Source organism: Panicum virgatum, chromosome 4N, assembly GCF_016808335.1.
Source record: "Panicum virgatum strain AP13 chromosome 4N, P.virgatum_v5, whole genome shotgun sequence".
NCBI lineage: Eukaryota > Viridiplantae > Streptophyta > Magnoliopsida > Poales > Poaceae > Panicum > Panicum virgatum.
Window position 1 is genome coordinate 8,277,018 of NC_053148.1, and position 18,736 is coordinate 8,295,753.

The window sequence follows — 18,736 nt, forward strand, 5'->3', positions numbered from 1 at the left end:
AAAAAAAAAGTGCACACACATTACAGTTAAACATTGCTGTTACAGTAACATCTTTTGTTGCCATCTTTTTTTTTGTCTAGCAGTTGGTTTATTGATTGTAATGTTGTGAGATCAACCGTCAGCGGCAGTAGCGATATAATGGGATTGCTGACTAGTTGAGATATCTTAGTAGAAGTATTGATCTGCCCATGGCCCATGGGATTGTTGTTGGTTTAATTTATGTCCTGAAGTGCTTCAATATTATTTCTTGGTGTGGCCATGGCCATGTGATCTGATTGTTGAAGTTCTTCAACTAGCCAGTGTAATCAACTACTAGCACTGTCTGACTTGCATTGACAATGAACAGAACGCTAGAAAATCCCTGGCCATTATACGTGGTCCTGCTTGTTGTTTGTTCCAAACAAGTGAGTCCATTCACACTGACACTGATGGCCACTCGAGACAAAAAGAGTCGAAAGCAAAGCAGGGCCATCTTGGGAAGGATCATGCTGCAGCAAAAAAAAGGTCTGGTTGGTTCCATGACATGGACTTCATGGCTACAATAATGCTAGATCCGGAGTTCGACCATATGCACTTTAGATTGGCTTCTCTGATTTCCCAGAAGAAAAAAATCATGAACACCCTGAGCTTCCTCGACGGATGATTCGATGGGGACGGACAGAGAAGCTTTCCATTTCCTTTCTGTCGGGTGCTTGGAACAATCCTATAAAAGGGCCACTGACGTGACGAACTGTCGTCCCTGGCCGGATTAGGGATGTGCTGATCCACTCCGGTGGCCAATAGCAGTTGAATTCAAAGCAGGACGCCGGCCGGATTGGACTTAGAGTTAGAGCGAGGCACTTTTTCCTGTTTCCCATCGCTGTGCGTTGCCGCGGGCACGCACGTCAGCCGCATCTCGTCACGCTCCGGCTTTGCCCAACGTCGAAGGCAACGCGGCGGCGGCTGCGTCCTTCTCGGCTGCTCATCAGGAAGAGACGTTGCCATCGGAAGCGAGCGATCGGCATCGACCGTGCGCGGTCAGCATGTGCGAGGAGAGGAGGGAGCAGGCGGCAATAAATTCTTGCTTCCTGCTTCCTCTTTCCGGGCTAGAAAGGGATTGATGGAGACCCGTGGCCGTGAATGCGTCGTGGCCTTGAAAATCTTGGACGCCTATCGATGGATATGGCTGGAGTTTGGATTCGATTTGGTCGCGTTCGAATTCATCGATTATGAACTACCTGTGCTTTCATCCATTCTTATGTAAACTTTGATCCCGTCCTCAGTCCACGTCGTGCTATTCTTCCATCGCATTTAGCAAACCTTATAAGTATGATACTACCTGTGCTTTCCTGAGCCTCGAGTGCTTTGTACAGCTTTTTTTTTATTCTTCGCGTTGTTGTTTTTTTCCTGTAAGAGGCCTCCTAGGGCTTCCTGCTGGTTTCTCCTCCTTTATTAATAGAAACGGTGCACAGTCTGTGTACGTTCGTTAAAAAAAATACTACCTGTGCTTTTATACTGGGGGAAAACGCAAAACAGGTCGTTGTTGCTTCCAGCTACGACAGGATCGGCCGCGGGTTGGTGACGGTCAAAGCATGCGCCCGTGCCGTCGTGCTACTACCAAAGCCATGAGTGGACGATGCGACGTGCATGCCGTGGTGCACTGGCGCTGTCCTCGTTTTTATGTGCTTGGCCACGTCGATTATAGCCTACGTAGATTTTTTTTCATAGACCAAGGGCACAATCACGAGCAGCAGGTAGCTGTGCCCAGGGTTTTATTTCCCAACCGGAAACCGGTTACCGCCGCCCTCCGGTACCGGTTTACCGGACCGGTTAGGCCGGTAACCGGTGGAAACCGGTTGAATTCAAATCCAAATTCAAATAAATTCAAATTTTTCCGTGCAACCGGTTCCGACCGGTTTACCGGCCGGTTTGACCGGTTTACCGGCCGGTTTTACCGGTTTACCGGTCGGTTTGACCGGTTTGAAATTCAAAAGCTCCCGTGCAACTGGTTTACCGGCCGGTTTTACCGGTTTACCGGCCGGTTTGACCGGTTTGATCGGTGGGCCTTCATGGGCCGGCCCATTTTTTTTCTTTTTCTTTTTTGATTTAACTTTAAATTTCCACAAACTATACTAAATGAATGAATTTTTTAGAAAATTTGACACCATTAGATTTATCACACCTTAAAGTATTTTTAGAAATTTTTTAAGAATTTTTCATTTTTTGAATTCAAATTTAAAATTTGAATTTTGGCCGGTTGGGTACCGGCCGGAACCGGACCGGACCGGCTTGACCGGTAACCGGTCAAACCGGACCGGTTCCCACCGGTTAGGTTAACCTCGGCTGTGCCAAACGCCTTAAGAAAAAAAAGAAAAGAGTTCATGCGCACGTAGCAGCAGCGGGGTTTTAATTGCTGGGCTACAGAATCTCTGGGACTGCATGCAACTCGCAACCAGTACTCCAAGTCTCTGGGGGAATTGCAGCTGGGCTAAGCATCTCTCTCTTCTGGACTTCAAAACTCCTCGAGAGGGTTCAACTATTGTTGGGCTTTGTAAGCAGGCCAGCGAGGATCATTTTCTGATCCTTTTACTGTGACGACTAAATAGGCCCATGTTATTTCGAAAAAAAAAAAGAAAAGGCCCATGTTGGCTTTCTTCACTTGTTTTTCCGCGACTCCAAGCGGATTTCCTAACTAGGCCCATATCAATTCAACTATTTCCCGGTCTCGCGTTCATGCTGTCACGTTTCCAGCTGCCGCCGCCGGTCTTCCTCCGCCGCGCCGAGACCGTGCCTCGTCCCCCGCCCCAGTCGACGACCACTTCACCCATCGCTCGCGGCACGCTCCCCATCTCCCCGCCGATCCGCGCCGAATCTTCTTCCTGGCTCGCCGCGAATCGAGACGCGCCGTGAACCCGCTCTCGGCGGCGGCGGCGGCGGCCAACCATGGAGGGAGGACATTCGTGTGGATGATGACTATCTAAAGAACCTGTGCATTACAGGATCTAAAGGGGTGCCCTGGCGATTGGCGAACATTCTTTTGTTGCGTTTTCTCTGGTAGTCGTAGGTACGCCGTTGAAATGGCGTTCAAACTTTTCGTCTCAGTGCTGTCTGTGTCTTCTTTCACATGTTTCCTTGTACCACTGCATTTTTCTGGGTCAAAGCGGAAGTCCTTGTGTTTCCTTACCTACCTTCCTCCAATCATGAGCTCAACGCATTTGTAATTTCGTAGACGGAAAGTTCAAAGAAAAAAATGATGCTGTTTGAACATCTTTTGCAATGGTTTTGCCTCAAAATTCCAGTATACAAATACATCAATTCTAGGTATTCTCGGCAGTATATACTAATAATAACACAATGGAAAACGGAAGAAAACCTCTCCCCTCTAAATTCTTGGGAGCAAGAATTAATAACATCACCAAGCAACCAAAAAAACAAAAGAATCCATCGACACGTTGTCAGCTATGTACACTTGTAGACAATTTGTGAACCCTTTGCAGCGTTGCTCCCCATGCGCTCATGCTCTGCTCAGGGTCGGCGGGCTCTCCGGTCTCTTCACCGCGCTCGTGTAGCGCAGGGGGCTCTCCGCGTGCACGGCCGACATGACGTGCCTCTTGCCCTGCCGGCCGCCGGCCTCCGCCGCCGCCTCCTCCTCCTCCTCGTCGCCGCCCGCGGCGGCGGCCGGCGCCGGGGCCGCCTCGGCGGCGCCGACCGTGTACACGAAGGGCCCCACGGGCACGTCGTCCTCGAGCGCGAGCAGCGGCTCCAGCGCGGCCACGACGTCGCGCATGGAGGGCCGCGCCTTGGGCACGCTCTGCAGGCACTGGTGCGCCACCCTGGCCGCCTTCTCCGCGGCGCGCGCCGAGTACTGCGCCTCCAGGCCCGGGTCCATGAGCCGGTGCAGCTTGTCGGCGCGGCGGAGGTAGGGGCGCGCCCAGTCGACGAGGTTCTGCTCGCGCCCGCGGCGGCGCTTGTCGACGGAGCGCCGCCCCGTGAGCAGCTCCAGCAGCACCACGCCGAAGCTGTACACGTCGCTCTTCGCCGTCAGGTGGCCCGTCAGGATGTACTCCGGCGCCGCGTACCCGTGGGTGCCCATCACGCGCGTCGTCACGTGCGTCGCGTCCCCCTTGGGACCCTCCTTGGCCAGCCCGAAATCAGAGAGCTTCGCCGTGTAGTCCTGGAAGAATTCACCATGACAAAACTTCATGTCAGAATTCAGCAACATTATCTTTCGAAAAAAAAAAGTTCAGCAACATTCGTGTTCATCTACATGTCAGAATCAGCAACAGTTTGATAAGGAAAAGCACTGTGCTTTTGTACACTCTGACTTGTTGTGCATGTATGCAATAGTAGTTGGGGATTGTGAACGTCAAGGTTGGTTACACTTTGCAACAGCTACAAAGGTTAGGTTTACTTTCAGAAAACAAAGGATTAGTAGGTTCCAAACTAACCAAATTATTACACTCAAATTAGGTTATCCCTAACGGCCGGCACCTAGAATAAAAACAGCAGCTTTTGCCACCAATTTGTCGGTAGTTGGCAAACAGATCAGATTTGAGCACGAGTGTCTTACTAGTTTCCACAATTTTTAACGAAGCAAAGCTTTGACACGGAACAGTTGACAACGTGCGTGCAATTAGCACGGCTGGCGTGTAGGTAAGAAACATTAGCAAAGAGGATGCAGTTCCCATGGTAATAAACTATCTGCAACTTGACAGCGACCAGGCACCCAATCAGGCAATTCTTTATCATCCTGAATTGCTCGGCAGTAATTAAAGATGTCGGCCAGCTGGATTTTACGGCGAATATGCTGTGTGCTAGCTGTTGATGGTGGGAATGAAGAAAGAGGGGTTGGAGCTGGTGAAAGAAACTTACCGAGTCGAGCAGAATATTGGAGGCCTTGAAGTCGCGGTAGATCACCGGAGTCTCCGCCTCGTGCAGGAACGCCAGCCCCTTGGCGGCGCCGACGGCGATCTTGAGCCGCGTCGACCATGGCAGCGACGCGAGGAGATCTGCAACCATAGGAGCAGAAACTGTTAGAGTCAGCCTATTTCTCGATCAGAGATTCAGAGAAGGCCAAACAAGTTTCAGCAATCTGTTCATGAAGAAGCAGTAGTGTGTAGTGCTTACTCTTGAAGAGGTGGTTCTCGAGGCTGCCCCTGGGCATGTACTCGTAGACCAGCATCCGGTGGTCGTCCTGGTTGCAGAACCCCACCAGCTTGACCAGATGCGGGTGGCTCAGCATCCCGAGGTACACCACCTCCGCCTGATCGATCACCAGAACCAAATCAGATTCAAATTCAGATTTCAGGGACAGGATTTCCTTTCCTTTTTTCGAAACAAATTCAGAGGCAAGATTCAAACCAGCCACTCGCGGTGCCCCTGGACGCCGTCGCTCTCGAGGTCGAGGTATTTGACGGCGACGTGCTGCGGGTCGAGGCCCGGGCGGAGGCGGGCGTCGACGAAGCCCTTGTAGACGGGGCCGAAGCCGCCCTCGCCGAGGAAGTTGGTGGTGGAGAAGTTATTGGTGGCCGCCTTGAGCTCGTCCAGTGTGAAGGCGTGCAGCCTGGTGGTCTCCAGCTTCCGCGACAGGTCCTGCAGCGACAGCGACCGCAGGTTCGCCGTGCTCAGCCGCCGCAGCTTCGGCTTCCCCCCGCCGCCGCCGCCGGGGCGCTTATTGCCCGCCCCCTGCTCCTCCCGCTTCTCCTCCGGCGCCTGCTTGCCGCCGCACCCGAAGCACCGCAACAGGCGCTTCCTCAGCCCCATGCCGATCGATCGATCAGTTCACCTCGTCGCTAGCTGCTCCGCTCCCTCGCCGGATCCGGGGACTGGCTGGTGGTGGTGGTCAGGAGTCGCTGGCGGAACGGCGAGTTTGGGGGACACGGAGGGACGGCGCGCGGGTATATAAAGGCAGCGGTTTGGCGAGCGCGGGTGGCTTCGAGGTGGGTGAGGTTGGAGAAGCGTCGCCCTTTTGACTCGGACAGGCTAATCGCTAGCTAATTCGGCAGGTGATCCGCTGGCGCTGAGGTGTGCCGCCGATGGACGCAGCCTCTGGCCGGGGGAGACGGCGACACGCCAACCACTAGGGGAGACGAAATGTGTTGCCCGGCCGGCTCGTTCTTATCGGCAGAGAGAGAGTGTGTCGACGAGTGAGTGGTAGGGCAGTTAGGGTGTCGCGTGATGTTTTTTTCTTCTCATTTTTCTTAATGATGAAAGTAGTTTCGGGTGATGATGGGATCGTACGTGCTGGGCGATCTTGGAGTTTCGTTCCAACTCCCAACACGAGCAGGCCTGTCGTATCTGTGCGTGCGTGCTAGCAGGCCTCGACCGTTTCCTCAATGATTTATGTCGTTGGATCTTTGTCTGTTTTCTTATAATATGGTGGTTTGGTTGTGTCGTTACATCCAAGGAGAGGATCAGACTCAAATATACAAGCATTAATTTCATAGGGTGTGAGTGTGTGTTGTGGGCGTCTTCATTGTACTATGTGATTCTAAAAAAAACATTAATTTCACGTGCTAAAAAAAATTATTGTAGCTCGAAAGGTATTGATGAAGCAAACCATCCACCACGCCTTTCTTTTTATCCCGGAAGCTTTTCCACATTTATGTATTGAGAAGAAGATGATTGAAAGATTATTATATATACATCACGCAATTATCAAAAGGAGTGCCGAGATCCCGGGTGGGGAGCGCACCCACCCGGGCTCAATCATTCATTCAGTTCAGCTAGTTTAAAAGCCGGTTGTTTTCGACTGGCTCAATAGTATTCTGTGAGAGAAAGAAAAGTTGAAAAAAATTGAAACCAGCCGGCTGGTGAAGCAGCCGAACAGAATGATTGGCGCTTGCATGTTGGGGCACTGCTCGTCTGCGAGCATCTCGTGCCGCCACAGTGGCACCGGTGGACCATCCTGTTGGCCTTACCTAGTAAAAAAGATAAAAAAATGCTGATATTTAAACAAATTATATATGTATACACCTTCTTTAGCTTAACCTTTGAGAATGTCCTTTTTTCTGTTCACAATTTTATGCAAGAAAAAATGAACGTGCAGTACTTCTCCATTTGATTGAATTTTCAAAAAGGAAAAATTCTTGTACAACCGTGTGTGACCTCATGGGCAGTAACCGTAACCGTACAATCTTTAGTATATTCTAGACACTATCTCCTTCAACACAAAATCATTGTATAACTCATCCACGACCTGTTAAACACGGATCGATTGCTACCAAATCTGCAATCGCGTTGAAGGTTCAAAAGCTACTATGCACCATCATTTGCCTATGACGTACCTATACACGCCGTCTGACCAAACATGAGTTGCTTTCACATGTCCATTTGAGAATGGGTCGCTCTTTCCCGCTGTTTTGTAAATTAGGAGGTGGTGGATAGAGCTTTCCCGGAGGTTAGAAAACAAAGCTGGTCGTGATTGTATAAGTTTTTCTTAAAAAAATCCCGTGGATGGGTACGAGTAGTGGTTGCAGTTTCTTAGAGAACAGTAGCGGTTGCAGTTGATATCCTCTCTTTCTATTATTTTTTTTTAAGAAGAGCAGGATCGGACGAAGAGAAGGCTTACCTGTTTGAGCGAGGTTGGAGCAGGTACTGGTTACCCATAACTTTTATTCATTTACATCCACGCCAGCAGCAAGGCGATAAAGTACTGATGAACGCACACAAAAAGGCAGTTTATTTCACCTTCCAAACAAGAAAAGAAGGTATGCAGATTTTTCATGTTGCAAATTGCCCTAGCGGGAAAAGTAGACCACTCGTAGATCCGTTTCGGCACAGCTTTGTGAATTGTCTCCGGTCATAGAAAGCGCGAAAGAAAACCTCCATCCACTAACGATGCGGTTGGCAACAACTTTTGCCGAAGACGATCAAATTGTGAATTCATCTAATCCCCCCTCCCAAAAAAACGTTAAAATAGTTTGAGCGGTAAGTGGAAATGGAAACCTAGTTGGAAGAAATTTTTTTCTCCTTTTTTAGTAAAATTAACCCTAGTTTTCGAACACTCTATTGACCACGCCGCCGATGAGCAGAGGAACAAATAAAAGTCAGGCCACGTGGTTACAAGTGTAACCCAAGTGGCTGGTGATTGAAACCCACTCGCGCATGTTGCTATTTACTACTACTCATTACCAGAGTACCGAAAATCGCATGAGTTTGGTTTAAAGAAATTCACAAGTCTCTTTCATGAGCCGTAAAAAATATCTCCCATAACAAAAGGAATATCTCTTTCATGAGCTGCTCTTCGAAATGTTTTTTCACTGGAAGCTAGTGAGCCCTGCACGGCACATCGAATCAAAGCAGCAGGCTCCACCACTGCCAGGATCGTGACACGGCCAGGGCGCGCAGCAAGGACGCCATGGCCACTCACTTCACCTGGGATGAGTGAAGATCCCCTTGTGTTGTTTGTGCGTGTCCATATCCCGGGCAGCTACTGTGCATCCACACACTGGTCGAGTGGTGGCCCGACTCCGGCAGGCGGTGGGGCCTTCTGATTAGACAGAGGGGCTCCTGCCCGTGCTGCGGCCAGTAGTGCACGCGCGCCGCCGGTGCGAGCCAAGCCAGCGCCGGCGACCGCAGGAGCAGGCGCGCACGCAGCCAGCGGCGACCCACGAGGCCGGGATCACGGGGCCGCCCCCACGACCGACACGCGCTCGTGACGCAACAGCGGCCAGGTGCCCGCGGCGGGGGTCCAGCCGATCTAGATCCGGGGCGGGCCTCACCCTCACGTGCCGCAGAAGCTTCGGAGCGGGGCCTCCTCCCGTGTCGTCGTGCGCCGCGCGCGTGTTGACTCGCACGGCAGCTCCGGAACGGGCATGGCGGGCGGGCAGTCCAGTCCGGTCCGCGACGCCACGCACGCACGACTCTGGATCGGAGTCAAACGCGGCGCTCGTGCCCATCGATCGGCCTGTCCGACTTGCTCGGTCGTCCTGTCACCTGTGGGTGGGGAGCAGGTCCGCCTGTCCTGTTGGGTCATCTGACCGTTCCGTCCGGCCGCCGATCGGTCCGGCCAGCAACAAGCCAACTAGGCAACTACTAGCAGTCTAGCGAAGACAAAGCTAGCGGGGCGTTGACTGTCATTTGCGTCACGTTTTTTTATATGCTCACACCTGTGCAGTTTGAATCTTGGATGGTTGTGCTCGTCTGATGAGAGGGCACTTTCATTCATATCCGGGGGGCTACTCCCCAACGAGAGTTCGTATAATTGTATGCCACCTATAGTCACTCCGTCTTTTTTTCTAAGGTCTACTAGGGATCAGAAAAGTCTTTGCAAGTATACTTTGACTATCATCTGCTTGGTCTAGTAGAGTATATCACCAGGTACTGCAAATTCGATTTATATCAAAATTATTTGAAATGCGACGCCATTGATGCATATTTGAAATATAGTTGGACTATTTGTTGGTCGAAACAAATGGTGAAGTTTTTGACCTTTTCTTAATCCTCATCATACGTTTTATATTTCGAAATGAACTAACGTGGTTTTATTTAGATAAGACCACCTTGACAAGATTTCAACTTCTAATGAGTTGGAGAAATAATTACGTACATTGCAGGGCACTAGAAAATCACAAAGTGAATACTGCATTGATTCAAGGCAGTTGCAACGATAGTTTTATGAGCTCTTTTATAATGATTGTAAAGTACCAATGGATACTTTCAGGTACTTTTACCTTAAACTTTTTTCTAGCCGTTGATTTATGGAAAGTATTTATAAAAAATAAATTAAATTAGTATTTGATCCTACTTTTTGGTAATTGGTCTTATATTTTGAAAGTACAAGGTACTTTATCCTAGATACTTCTACATACTTTCTACCTTCACCACCGTAGGATTTTATCAGATGGACGGCTCCTATTTTTTCAATCATTGTAAAATTTCTCTAGTTTTATTGCTTTTTTTTTGTTGATGCGCGCGCTGCTTTTAGAAATAACAGGGTGAGAACGCCAAACTGGTAGGGCGTTGACTGTGCATTTGCGCGGCACGTTTTTCAAACGCTCACTTGCTGCCCACCGGGCCGGTTAACGTGTGGTGGGTGCAATGGAATGGTGGTTTGGGTAAGTCCTACTATTGCCTTGTTTATTTAGATGCATAAAAGTGAATCTATAAAGTAATGTAGCACTTTCGTTTGTATTTGATAATTATTGTCCCGTCATGGGTTAATTAGGCTCAAAAAATTTGTCTCGCAAATTATATATAAAATATATAATTAGTTATTTTATTTAGCTATATTTAATACTTTGTGCATGCGTTTAAAGATTCGACGTGACGTGAAATCTTGCAAAGTTTTGAAATTTTAAAGGTAACTAAACAAGGCTGGGCCAGTTCAGTGACGCGTGCGATGAATGGGCCGCCGGTCTTCCTTGAATCAGAGACAGACAAACGCTGCTAATGGCTATAGGCCGGCGTTCACATTCGAGCGCGTCTCGGTTCAAGGATGCGCGCGCGTTTCTTCAGACTCACAACTCATCGAAAATGGTTTTTAAAGACAGACCAGACACGCCTATCTAGCCACTTTGTGGTTTGTTGTGGATCGGGTGCTCCGAAACCTGAACAAGTTGAAGGCGTCCACACTAAACCTACCTAGCTAGGATGGCTGCAGGGACGACGGAGTAGTAGCTGCACGATCGTCGTCCCGGAATGCTTGCCAGCCCGGCTGGCGACGACGTGGAGACCGGATGCGTCAGCCGCGTCCGTGGAGAAGCTAGCGTGACCTCGTTTCCACGGTTCCTGTGGGTCACCGCGGATCAGGCCACCGGTGGCGGTCACTGCCCTGCTGTCCCATTTTGGACCTATACACCACACGGCGGCGTCTCATGCATCCGTCGCCGAAAAGGCTGCGGCGGGCCGCATGCCCGCATGTCACGCGCGGTTCCTCCGCGGCTCCGCCAGTCACCAGAGGCTGCGAGCCGGCCGGCCTGGAACTGGGTTTGGCAGGTGGATTCCAGCCGAACGGGATGGCACCTGCCGGACGGGCGGGCCAATGAACTTGCGCCGTGCGTGTACAAGTGGTTGCGCCGCCGCCGAGTTTGCCCAGTGCGGCGGCGCTGTCACGCTCGCCGCACGCCGTCGTGAAGACGTGGACTCGGGGAGCTCCAGGTCTGCAGCTGCTTCGCGGAGCCGCAATGGAAGGGAAGCCGGGAAGAGGTACAAACTGGCGGACGCGAGCGGGACGTGCCGGGCTGCCGGCCGGCTCATCTTTTTTTTTTTTGTTTTCTTTCTTCTTCTTTTTTAGCAACACCGGCTCGCCTCCTGGCGAGCGTGGGCCTAGGCCGTGGTGGGCCTATTCGACTCGTTCCATCTATCTGCGTTCTTTTCTTTTTTATATTTAAAAAATAAATCAAAATTTCAAAAATATATGTCTGTTTTGAAAAATTTCAAAACTACCCCTGGTCGCCCTATGAGGGCGACAGACCCTATATGTAATTTTTTTCTTCAAATTTGCAACGAGGTCCATGACCGAAAAAAATATGAAAGGGGGGGCCTGTCGCCCCCCCCCAACGGGCGATAGGGGGGCCTGTCGCCTCCCCCCCTCGAGCGACCGGGGGTACCCCTCTATATAAGCCCTTGATCTCGTTCCCTCCTCATTTGAGCCCGAAAATTCCACCAAAAATCCATAAAAAAGAGAGGGGTGAGGAGAAGGAAAGCGGTGAAGCTCTACCGGATTCCGCACTGGTGATCTGCAGGTTAGTACATTTAGTTTATGTATTTTTTCATTTGTATTGTAGAGTAATTTAATTTAATTAGTGCTATAGTAGAACTATTTAAGTAGGAGTTTAATGATACTTTAGTTATGTAGTAGTAAATTAGTTTAGAAAATTAGTACTACGCATTTATTATTACAATTGCAGTACTATTAGAGACGTGTTTATAAATTAATTACGATTTAGAATAGAATTTGGCATATGCAGTATAGAATTTGAGTGTCATCACGTAGTTATGAATACTTATACGTTGTAGTTGAATTCCATACTTAGTTTTTACGGATTATTGAATAAGGTAGTGAAGTAAAGAGTATAACTCGATAAGTATTCTGTGATATACAGATATGTCGAGCAAGATGCACTTTCAAGTATTTTATGGTGACTACAATATTTTGTATGGGCCAAATGGAGTAGACCTTTCTGTCTTTAAGTGCACATCTAGCGCCATAGATAAACCTCTGGAAAGGAGTTTTGGTTCATATGTAAGTGGCTGCAGTGTGGGTTCCGTGTTGATCCGTTGACACATGTGATGACCGTCCAGTCTCTTGTTAATTGGGAGGTAGAAAGTGATTTATGGGAATTGATGATGATACACAGCACTGATGACTGGCAGAAGTACATGCAAGCAGCTCTAGAGCGTGGGTGGCCTCTGGCCATTCTTGTTCAAATCCGGGAGAAGACACAAAATGAAATCCAACATGGTGCAGATCAAGCAACTCCGAGTATTCGAAGAGAGACTAATTATGTTGAGCAAGATGAGTCAGAAGAGATAGAGAACCAAAACATGGCACCACAGGGCCTTGCTGATGAGGGAGAGAGGATACATAGCATTATGGACGAGATGGAGGCAGAAGACCAAACCGCAATAGAGATGGAAGAATATGAGGGCTCATCTGATGACGGGCAGTACTCATTGCCAAAAGAGTGGAATGAGCATGGTTTTTGCAGTCATGTCGCAGAAGACGTACGAAATCAGGAGTGGGAGTATAGAGGGAATGAGGAAGTGCAAGGTGCAACATATCCAAACATTGAAGCCGTAAAAGATGCTGTGAGACTATGTGCAATATCATTGAAACGAGAATTCAGAGTCGTAAAGTCTGGCAGTAAAGAATATGAGGTGAAGTGTGTGAATGATGAATGTCCATAGCGAGTACATGCATTCAAGGGAAAATGGAAGTCGAACAGAAAATGTTCCATTATGACAGAGCACACTTGTTTGCTGTCAGAAGTTCTTCCCTCGCATCGCAATATATCATGCGACTTTGTTGCAAAGCAAATATATGGGTTGATTATGTACAACCTAAATTATGAGCCAAAAAATGATTGTTCGACACATTGAGCAGACTTACCAGTACACATTAGTTATTTGAAGGCATGGCGGGCTAAACAAAGGGTGTTCGAGATGCGGTTCGGCACATACGAGGCATCATATGATAACCTACCTCGTATGTTATCCCAGGTTGCTGCTAGAAATCTTGGAAGCTTTTATGACACATACCTCGTACCAGCCGTGACTAGGGGCAAAGAATTATACAACGGGCCTTCTTCTGCAGAGGTGCTTGTGTTAGAGCATTTCAGTGTTGTCTTCCGGTGATCTGCATTGATGGCACATTTCTGACTGGAAGGTATAAATGTCAGATACTCACCGCAATCGGGGTAGATTGCAACAATCAAATAGTTCCGCTCGCATTTGTATTTGTTGAGAATGAGAACTTAGACAGTTGGTATTGGTTCCTTGAACGAGTGAAGGTTCATGTTGTTGCTGCACGTCCAGATGTGTGCCTTATTAGTGATAGGCATGCAGGTCTGCTGCAATCAATACTGAAATTGCAACATGGAACTGCGACAACGCCTCCATTGTGGCCCGATGTCCAAAACAGGTGGTGCATTAGGCATATGGGTGCAAACTTTTATGACCACTTCAAGAATAAGGATCTTAAGAACTTGTTTAAGAGGTTGTGCACCCAAAATCAACAGAGAAAATTCAATGCATTATGGCAGATGCTTGATCAGTTGACTGCAGAGCTAGTGAAGGTAAGGGCATCAGGAACAAGCACGAGTCAGGCTGCAGAGGCTAGGGATTCAATTGAGAAGTCATTTTCACACTGGATTCGAGGTGCACCTAAGGAGAAATGGTCATTCCTTTATGATACCAACGGAATACGGTATGATATTCAAACAATGAACCATGCAGAGTGTTTCAATATGGTTATGCATTCTTGTCGTGCCTTTTCTCTTGTGGGAATTGTTGAGTTCATCATGTATGGGTGCATGAAGTATTTTAGAGAGCGTTACATGGCTGCAAGCATAAACATCAGCAACTCCCAAATTCAGTTTTGCACAAGAGTGACACAATATATGCAAGAGAAGATTGAAAAGGCCAAACTGCACCGCGTCATATCGACAGGTACAATGGAGCATAGATTTGAGGTTCTATGCAAGGATAGAACTGGTCGTGGTATCCGTAGAGATAGGGTGGTACAGGAGAGTTTGATTACAGTAGATGGCAAAGCCTTCTGCTCCTGCATGAAGCCTAAGTTATTGCATTTGCCATGCTCGCATCTCATTGCGGCATGTGCAGAGTCTGGGTTGCAGTCAGTAGTATTTGTTTCACTTTACTTCAGCAAGGATGCAGCTGTATCCACCTGGGCACATGAGGTATACGGGATTGGAATAGTGGGGCCTTTCATTTAGGATAATGAGAATAAGATGTTTATTCCTGATCCAGCCACTAAGAAAGGCAAAGGCCGTCATCAGACACGTCGTATTCGGAATGGTATGGACGAGTCCGAAGTAAGCAAGGCACAAAAGCGTTGCAGCCAATGTGGAGCATTGGGTCACAACTACAAGAAGTGTCCTCAGAATGCACTTCACGATGCTGCTGACGTCGGTCCTTTCGGAAATCCCAGAGATGGAGCACCTCCTACGTTCAGACGACCATCGGCGAGAATTGCTCGTGGAAAGCATTCGGTGTCATGATCCACAATTGTATTGAACATATTTGTAATATGTAGTAATCGTGCGTCCAGTTTGTATGGAACATATCTGTAATGTATAAATATCGTGCGTGGAGTTTGTATCGAACCTATCTGTAATATATAGTAATCGTGCGTGGAGTTTGTATCGAACCTATCTGTAATGTATAAATATTACGCGTCCAGTTTGTATGAAACATATATGTACCTATGTGTTCTCATATATTTTTGAATGCAGGTATGGAGATGGACTCCTTGCTAGACCCAGTTATCGACTCGAGCCACAGGTCTTACTTTGCAGCAGTTGAGCACCGAGCCCTAGAGGTGCTACGTCCTCGTCCACCCGGGGAGGCGATCTCTATACACCACGATTGGTGTGACAGGTATGTAATGAAATATTATTGTTTATCACTTATGTATTCGTCGGTATTCCTTTGTTTCGACAATTTTGTTTATTGTAGGTTATGTGAGGCCGGTCTACTGACTCTGAGCCGTCTTGTCGTGGGTAGGCCTATTCAGCTCGACCGATCCCTCCTGATGGCGCTCGTTGGCAGATAGAGGCCGGAGACACACACGTTCCACCTCCCGTGTGGGGAGATGACTCCTACGCTGCAGGACGTGGCCTACCTCCTCGGCCTCCATATCGTCGGGGAGGCTGTAGGTCCGCGTGTGGTGGCGGCCTCGTGGAAGGATGACCTGGAGGTCCGTTTTGCCCTGGCGGCCTCATTTCTTTAACTTCAATGAGACACCTTACATGAAATTTGTTTTGCAGTCTTCCAATGCTCCAGAAAACTGTGGTTTTACTAGGTGGGTCGATCCTGCACCAATTGATTCTGTTCAGGAGTTCATCGAGTACCTCCAGATAAAGATCTTTGATCTGGAATGCAAGGTGAACCATTATGAGGAAGTGACCGAGGGTAACAAAGACGACGAAGATGATGATACCAGCAATGCTGCCGGTTCACAGGATGAACCATGCACTATTTCTTACTGCAACTGTCCTTGTCACAAGAAGAAGGGCCCTGCGCCTTCGGCACCACCGCCTGCACCACCTGCAATGGGTGGATACTGTGGAGAAGGCTCAACGCAGTTTGCTACGTGGGGGTACGGCTATTAGGACTACTCTAGTGCTAGTGACATGCTGCATCGTTGTGTTTGTTGTGTGTTTTTTTAAAAATTACCTAAGTCATGTTAGGTTAGTCCGGAATCTGTTTACCGTAGTTTGCAACGGGTTCTGCCATGCCACTGCATGGGTGATGTGTGTTTCATTATCGTTGTATTATGATGTAAAATTTGATGGTTCACATTATGTAATGCATTTCTTAGTTCTTATTTCTTATCATTATATTAATTAAATGTGTGCTTTTTAGTATTCTAGTGACATGAAAAACTCCGAAAATATTAAGAACAAGTTCAAACATTTCATAGATTTCCGGCTACAACTACAAATTAATGGTAAAAGTTACAACATACAGAGTCAAGCTCTCAACTGAAAACATAAACAACTAATTGCAGTGGCATGTGCACGCGACAATGTAATTTCTTGTTGCATCTAAACCTACCATGCCTTATGGAATGTAAAATGCCGGGATTACATGGTACTACTCTACTGAGTGCACCGAGAATATTTGCCCTTCCTAATTGCTTCGGGGCCGGCTTCCTTCGCACGGCGTGTCCTCTCTCGCTTTCTCTTCCTGTCAGCTTCACGTTCGGCCACCGCCTTACGATCCACCTCCTCCATCCTCTTGCGGATCTCTTCTTGCTCTTTCTTGCGCTTCTCCTCTTACTGTTCCTTGTGCTTCATTCGGCGCCAACGTTCTGCAGCCCACCTTACTTGTTGTTCCACAAAGTCCTTTGCCTGCTGCGACTGCACGGTGTCGAACCACTGCATAAAATCACAAAGAGGCGGAGGAGACTTTGTCCAACAAAAGTTAGAATCATAACTCAATGTTAGGTCACAAAGAAAAATAGTGTATGTTGTCCTGCTACTTTGGCCCGGTCTTTGCCGTATCGCTTAGGTGGATCATATTCGTAGTTCTCACACATAAAGAACCTCATGCCGTAGTCATCTCCTAAAACCTCAGATTGCATGAACTTGCATAACGAACCGCAGAAGCATATTGCCACATCAATTCCTTCAGGTACGGTGGCTACACACTTGTTCCACGGAATGTAGGTTGATCCTGACGAAGACATTGGCGCTATAGTGTGGTGCGCCAAATGACGAACAATGATTTAAATAATGCACATATCGTATACTAAATCGATACGTGAAAATATAGGTACTGTCATAATTCTATTGTCTTATGCTGCAATATCAATAAGGTACTGTCATAATTATATTCTAATGCATAATTAATTTAAAAACAAGTCTGTAATAGTACTCAAATTGTAATACTAAACGAGTGTTCTAAAGCACCAAATCTAATTCAGCTAATCCGCTAATTAAATTAAATTGTTATACAATATCAACGGATTCATACGGAAGTTACCGGTAGATCACAAGTGCGGAATTCGGCGGAGCTTCGTCGCTTTTCTTCTCCTCACACCTCTCTTTTTTCCTGAATTTTTAGGCTCAAATGACAAGGGAATGGCGGCCAGGGCTTTATACAGGGGGAGAGACCCTGTCGCCCGTTGGGGGGGGCGACAGGCCCCCTTTCATTTTTTTCGGCCATGGACCTCGTTGCAAATTTGAAGAAAAAAATACATCTAGGGCCTGTCGCCCTCCCATAGGGCGACCGGGGGGTATTTTTGAAAATTTTCAAAACGGACATATATTTTTGAAATTTTGATTTTTTTTTAAATATAAAAAAGAAAAAAATTCCCATCTATCTGGCCTGGACCTTTTTTTTAAACCGCTCTAGTAGAATTTTGTGTCAAGCCTCCGGCCTTTTGGAATCTCGGGCCACACTCATGGGCGGGGGCGCTCTAGGCTCGGCCAGTTGGACAGGCTGAACATGTTCATGGGCCACAATAGTGGGCTAGTGACTAGCAGGACACGACATCTCCTTCCACCTTCCTCTCTGACCAAAACGATGGTGGAAGAACTAGGATGATCGTAGAGGATGATAGTGAAAGTAAGGAGGACATGCGAACGAGCTGATAGCTCGGTGGTGAGCGCTGGCGGTGGCCAGCCCGCCCACCGGGGTTCGATTCCTGTCAGGAGCAACCCCGGTGTGGCACGGGGGTATTTCCCCAGAGGGGACCGGGCTGGTGTGTGTGCGTGTGTTGCTCGGTAGACGCGTTTCAAGACTTTTCTGACAGTCTCGTCTGAGCGTGCGATCAGTATATATGCCCATTCGAGTTCTTCCCAGTGTTGTGCTTTCAAAAAAAAAAAGTAAGGAGGACATGGTCAATTGCCTTGTACGTTGGCCCCACCAGGAAGATGCCACATGCTTTCCCTCATCGACAAGTGTCAATCGACATGTGTTTCGTTCATTCACTGATGCCCATCTTACTCTACGTATTGACGTGACATGCGGTATCTTGCACATCTAGCATAATCATTACCACGGTATGACACAAGGCTCGGTGTGCTAGGCAAACAGGTTACATGTCCATCACATTATTCGGAAGCTGGGATTATTGGAAGCATATACTGACAAACGACATCGGAGGAGACGTGGCGTGCACTATTATATTGCACTAGAAGATGGGATGATTGTTTAATGTTCAAAGCAGGAGCCAAATCAAATTAACGGTGAAACCTCTGGCCACGTCGGACCCGTCCGTTTTCCACGTGTTTCAGCCGCCGTCCGTCCGCGTTCCTCTCCGCCGCGGTCGACGCGCGAGACCTCACCGCACCTCCCCGGGGACACGTCACATCAACGGCCCCCGCCGGCCAACCTACTCGCTTGGACCCCCTGGTGGCCGTCCGATCATCCCGCGGAATATCCCCGCGGCTCCCCGACCAGGACGGCAGGACCCCGCACATTCCCGGAACGGTCGGAACTTCTTACCCCTAACCCCCTGCGTTTTCACCGTATCCGATCAGGGCCCAGACGTGAACGGAGAGGAGGGCTTGGATATAAATCGAGGAAAGTTCGCGCGGCCGCCCGGCGAAAAGTAAAGGAGGGA

The 18,736-nt window shown here is 48.4% G+C and overlaps 1 protein-coding gene across 1 annotated transcript; it reads right to left on the reverse strand.

Annotated features, from left to right (window-relative positions):
- Nucleotides 1-3,216: 3,216 nt before the first annotated feature.
- LOC120669618 (serine/threonine-protein kinase RIPK-like) lies at nucleotides 3,217-5,913 on the reverse strand. Its single transcript, XM_039949419.1, has 4 exons — nucleotides 5,341-5,913; nucleotides 5,107-5,242; nucleotides 4,852-4,988; nucleotides 3,217-4,153 (listed from the first exon to the last, which is right to left on the reverse strand). Exons 1-4 carry the CDS (start codon nucleotides 5,740-5,742, stop codon nucleotides 3,494-3,496), a joined length of 1,335 nt encoding a protein of 444 aa, XP_039805353.1. The 5' UTR covers nucleotides 5,743-5,913; the 3' UTR covers nucleotides 3,217-3,493.
- Nucleotides 5,914-18,736: the final 12,823 nt, after the last annotated feature.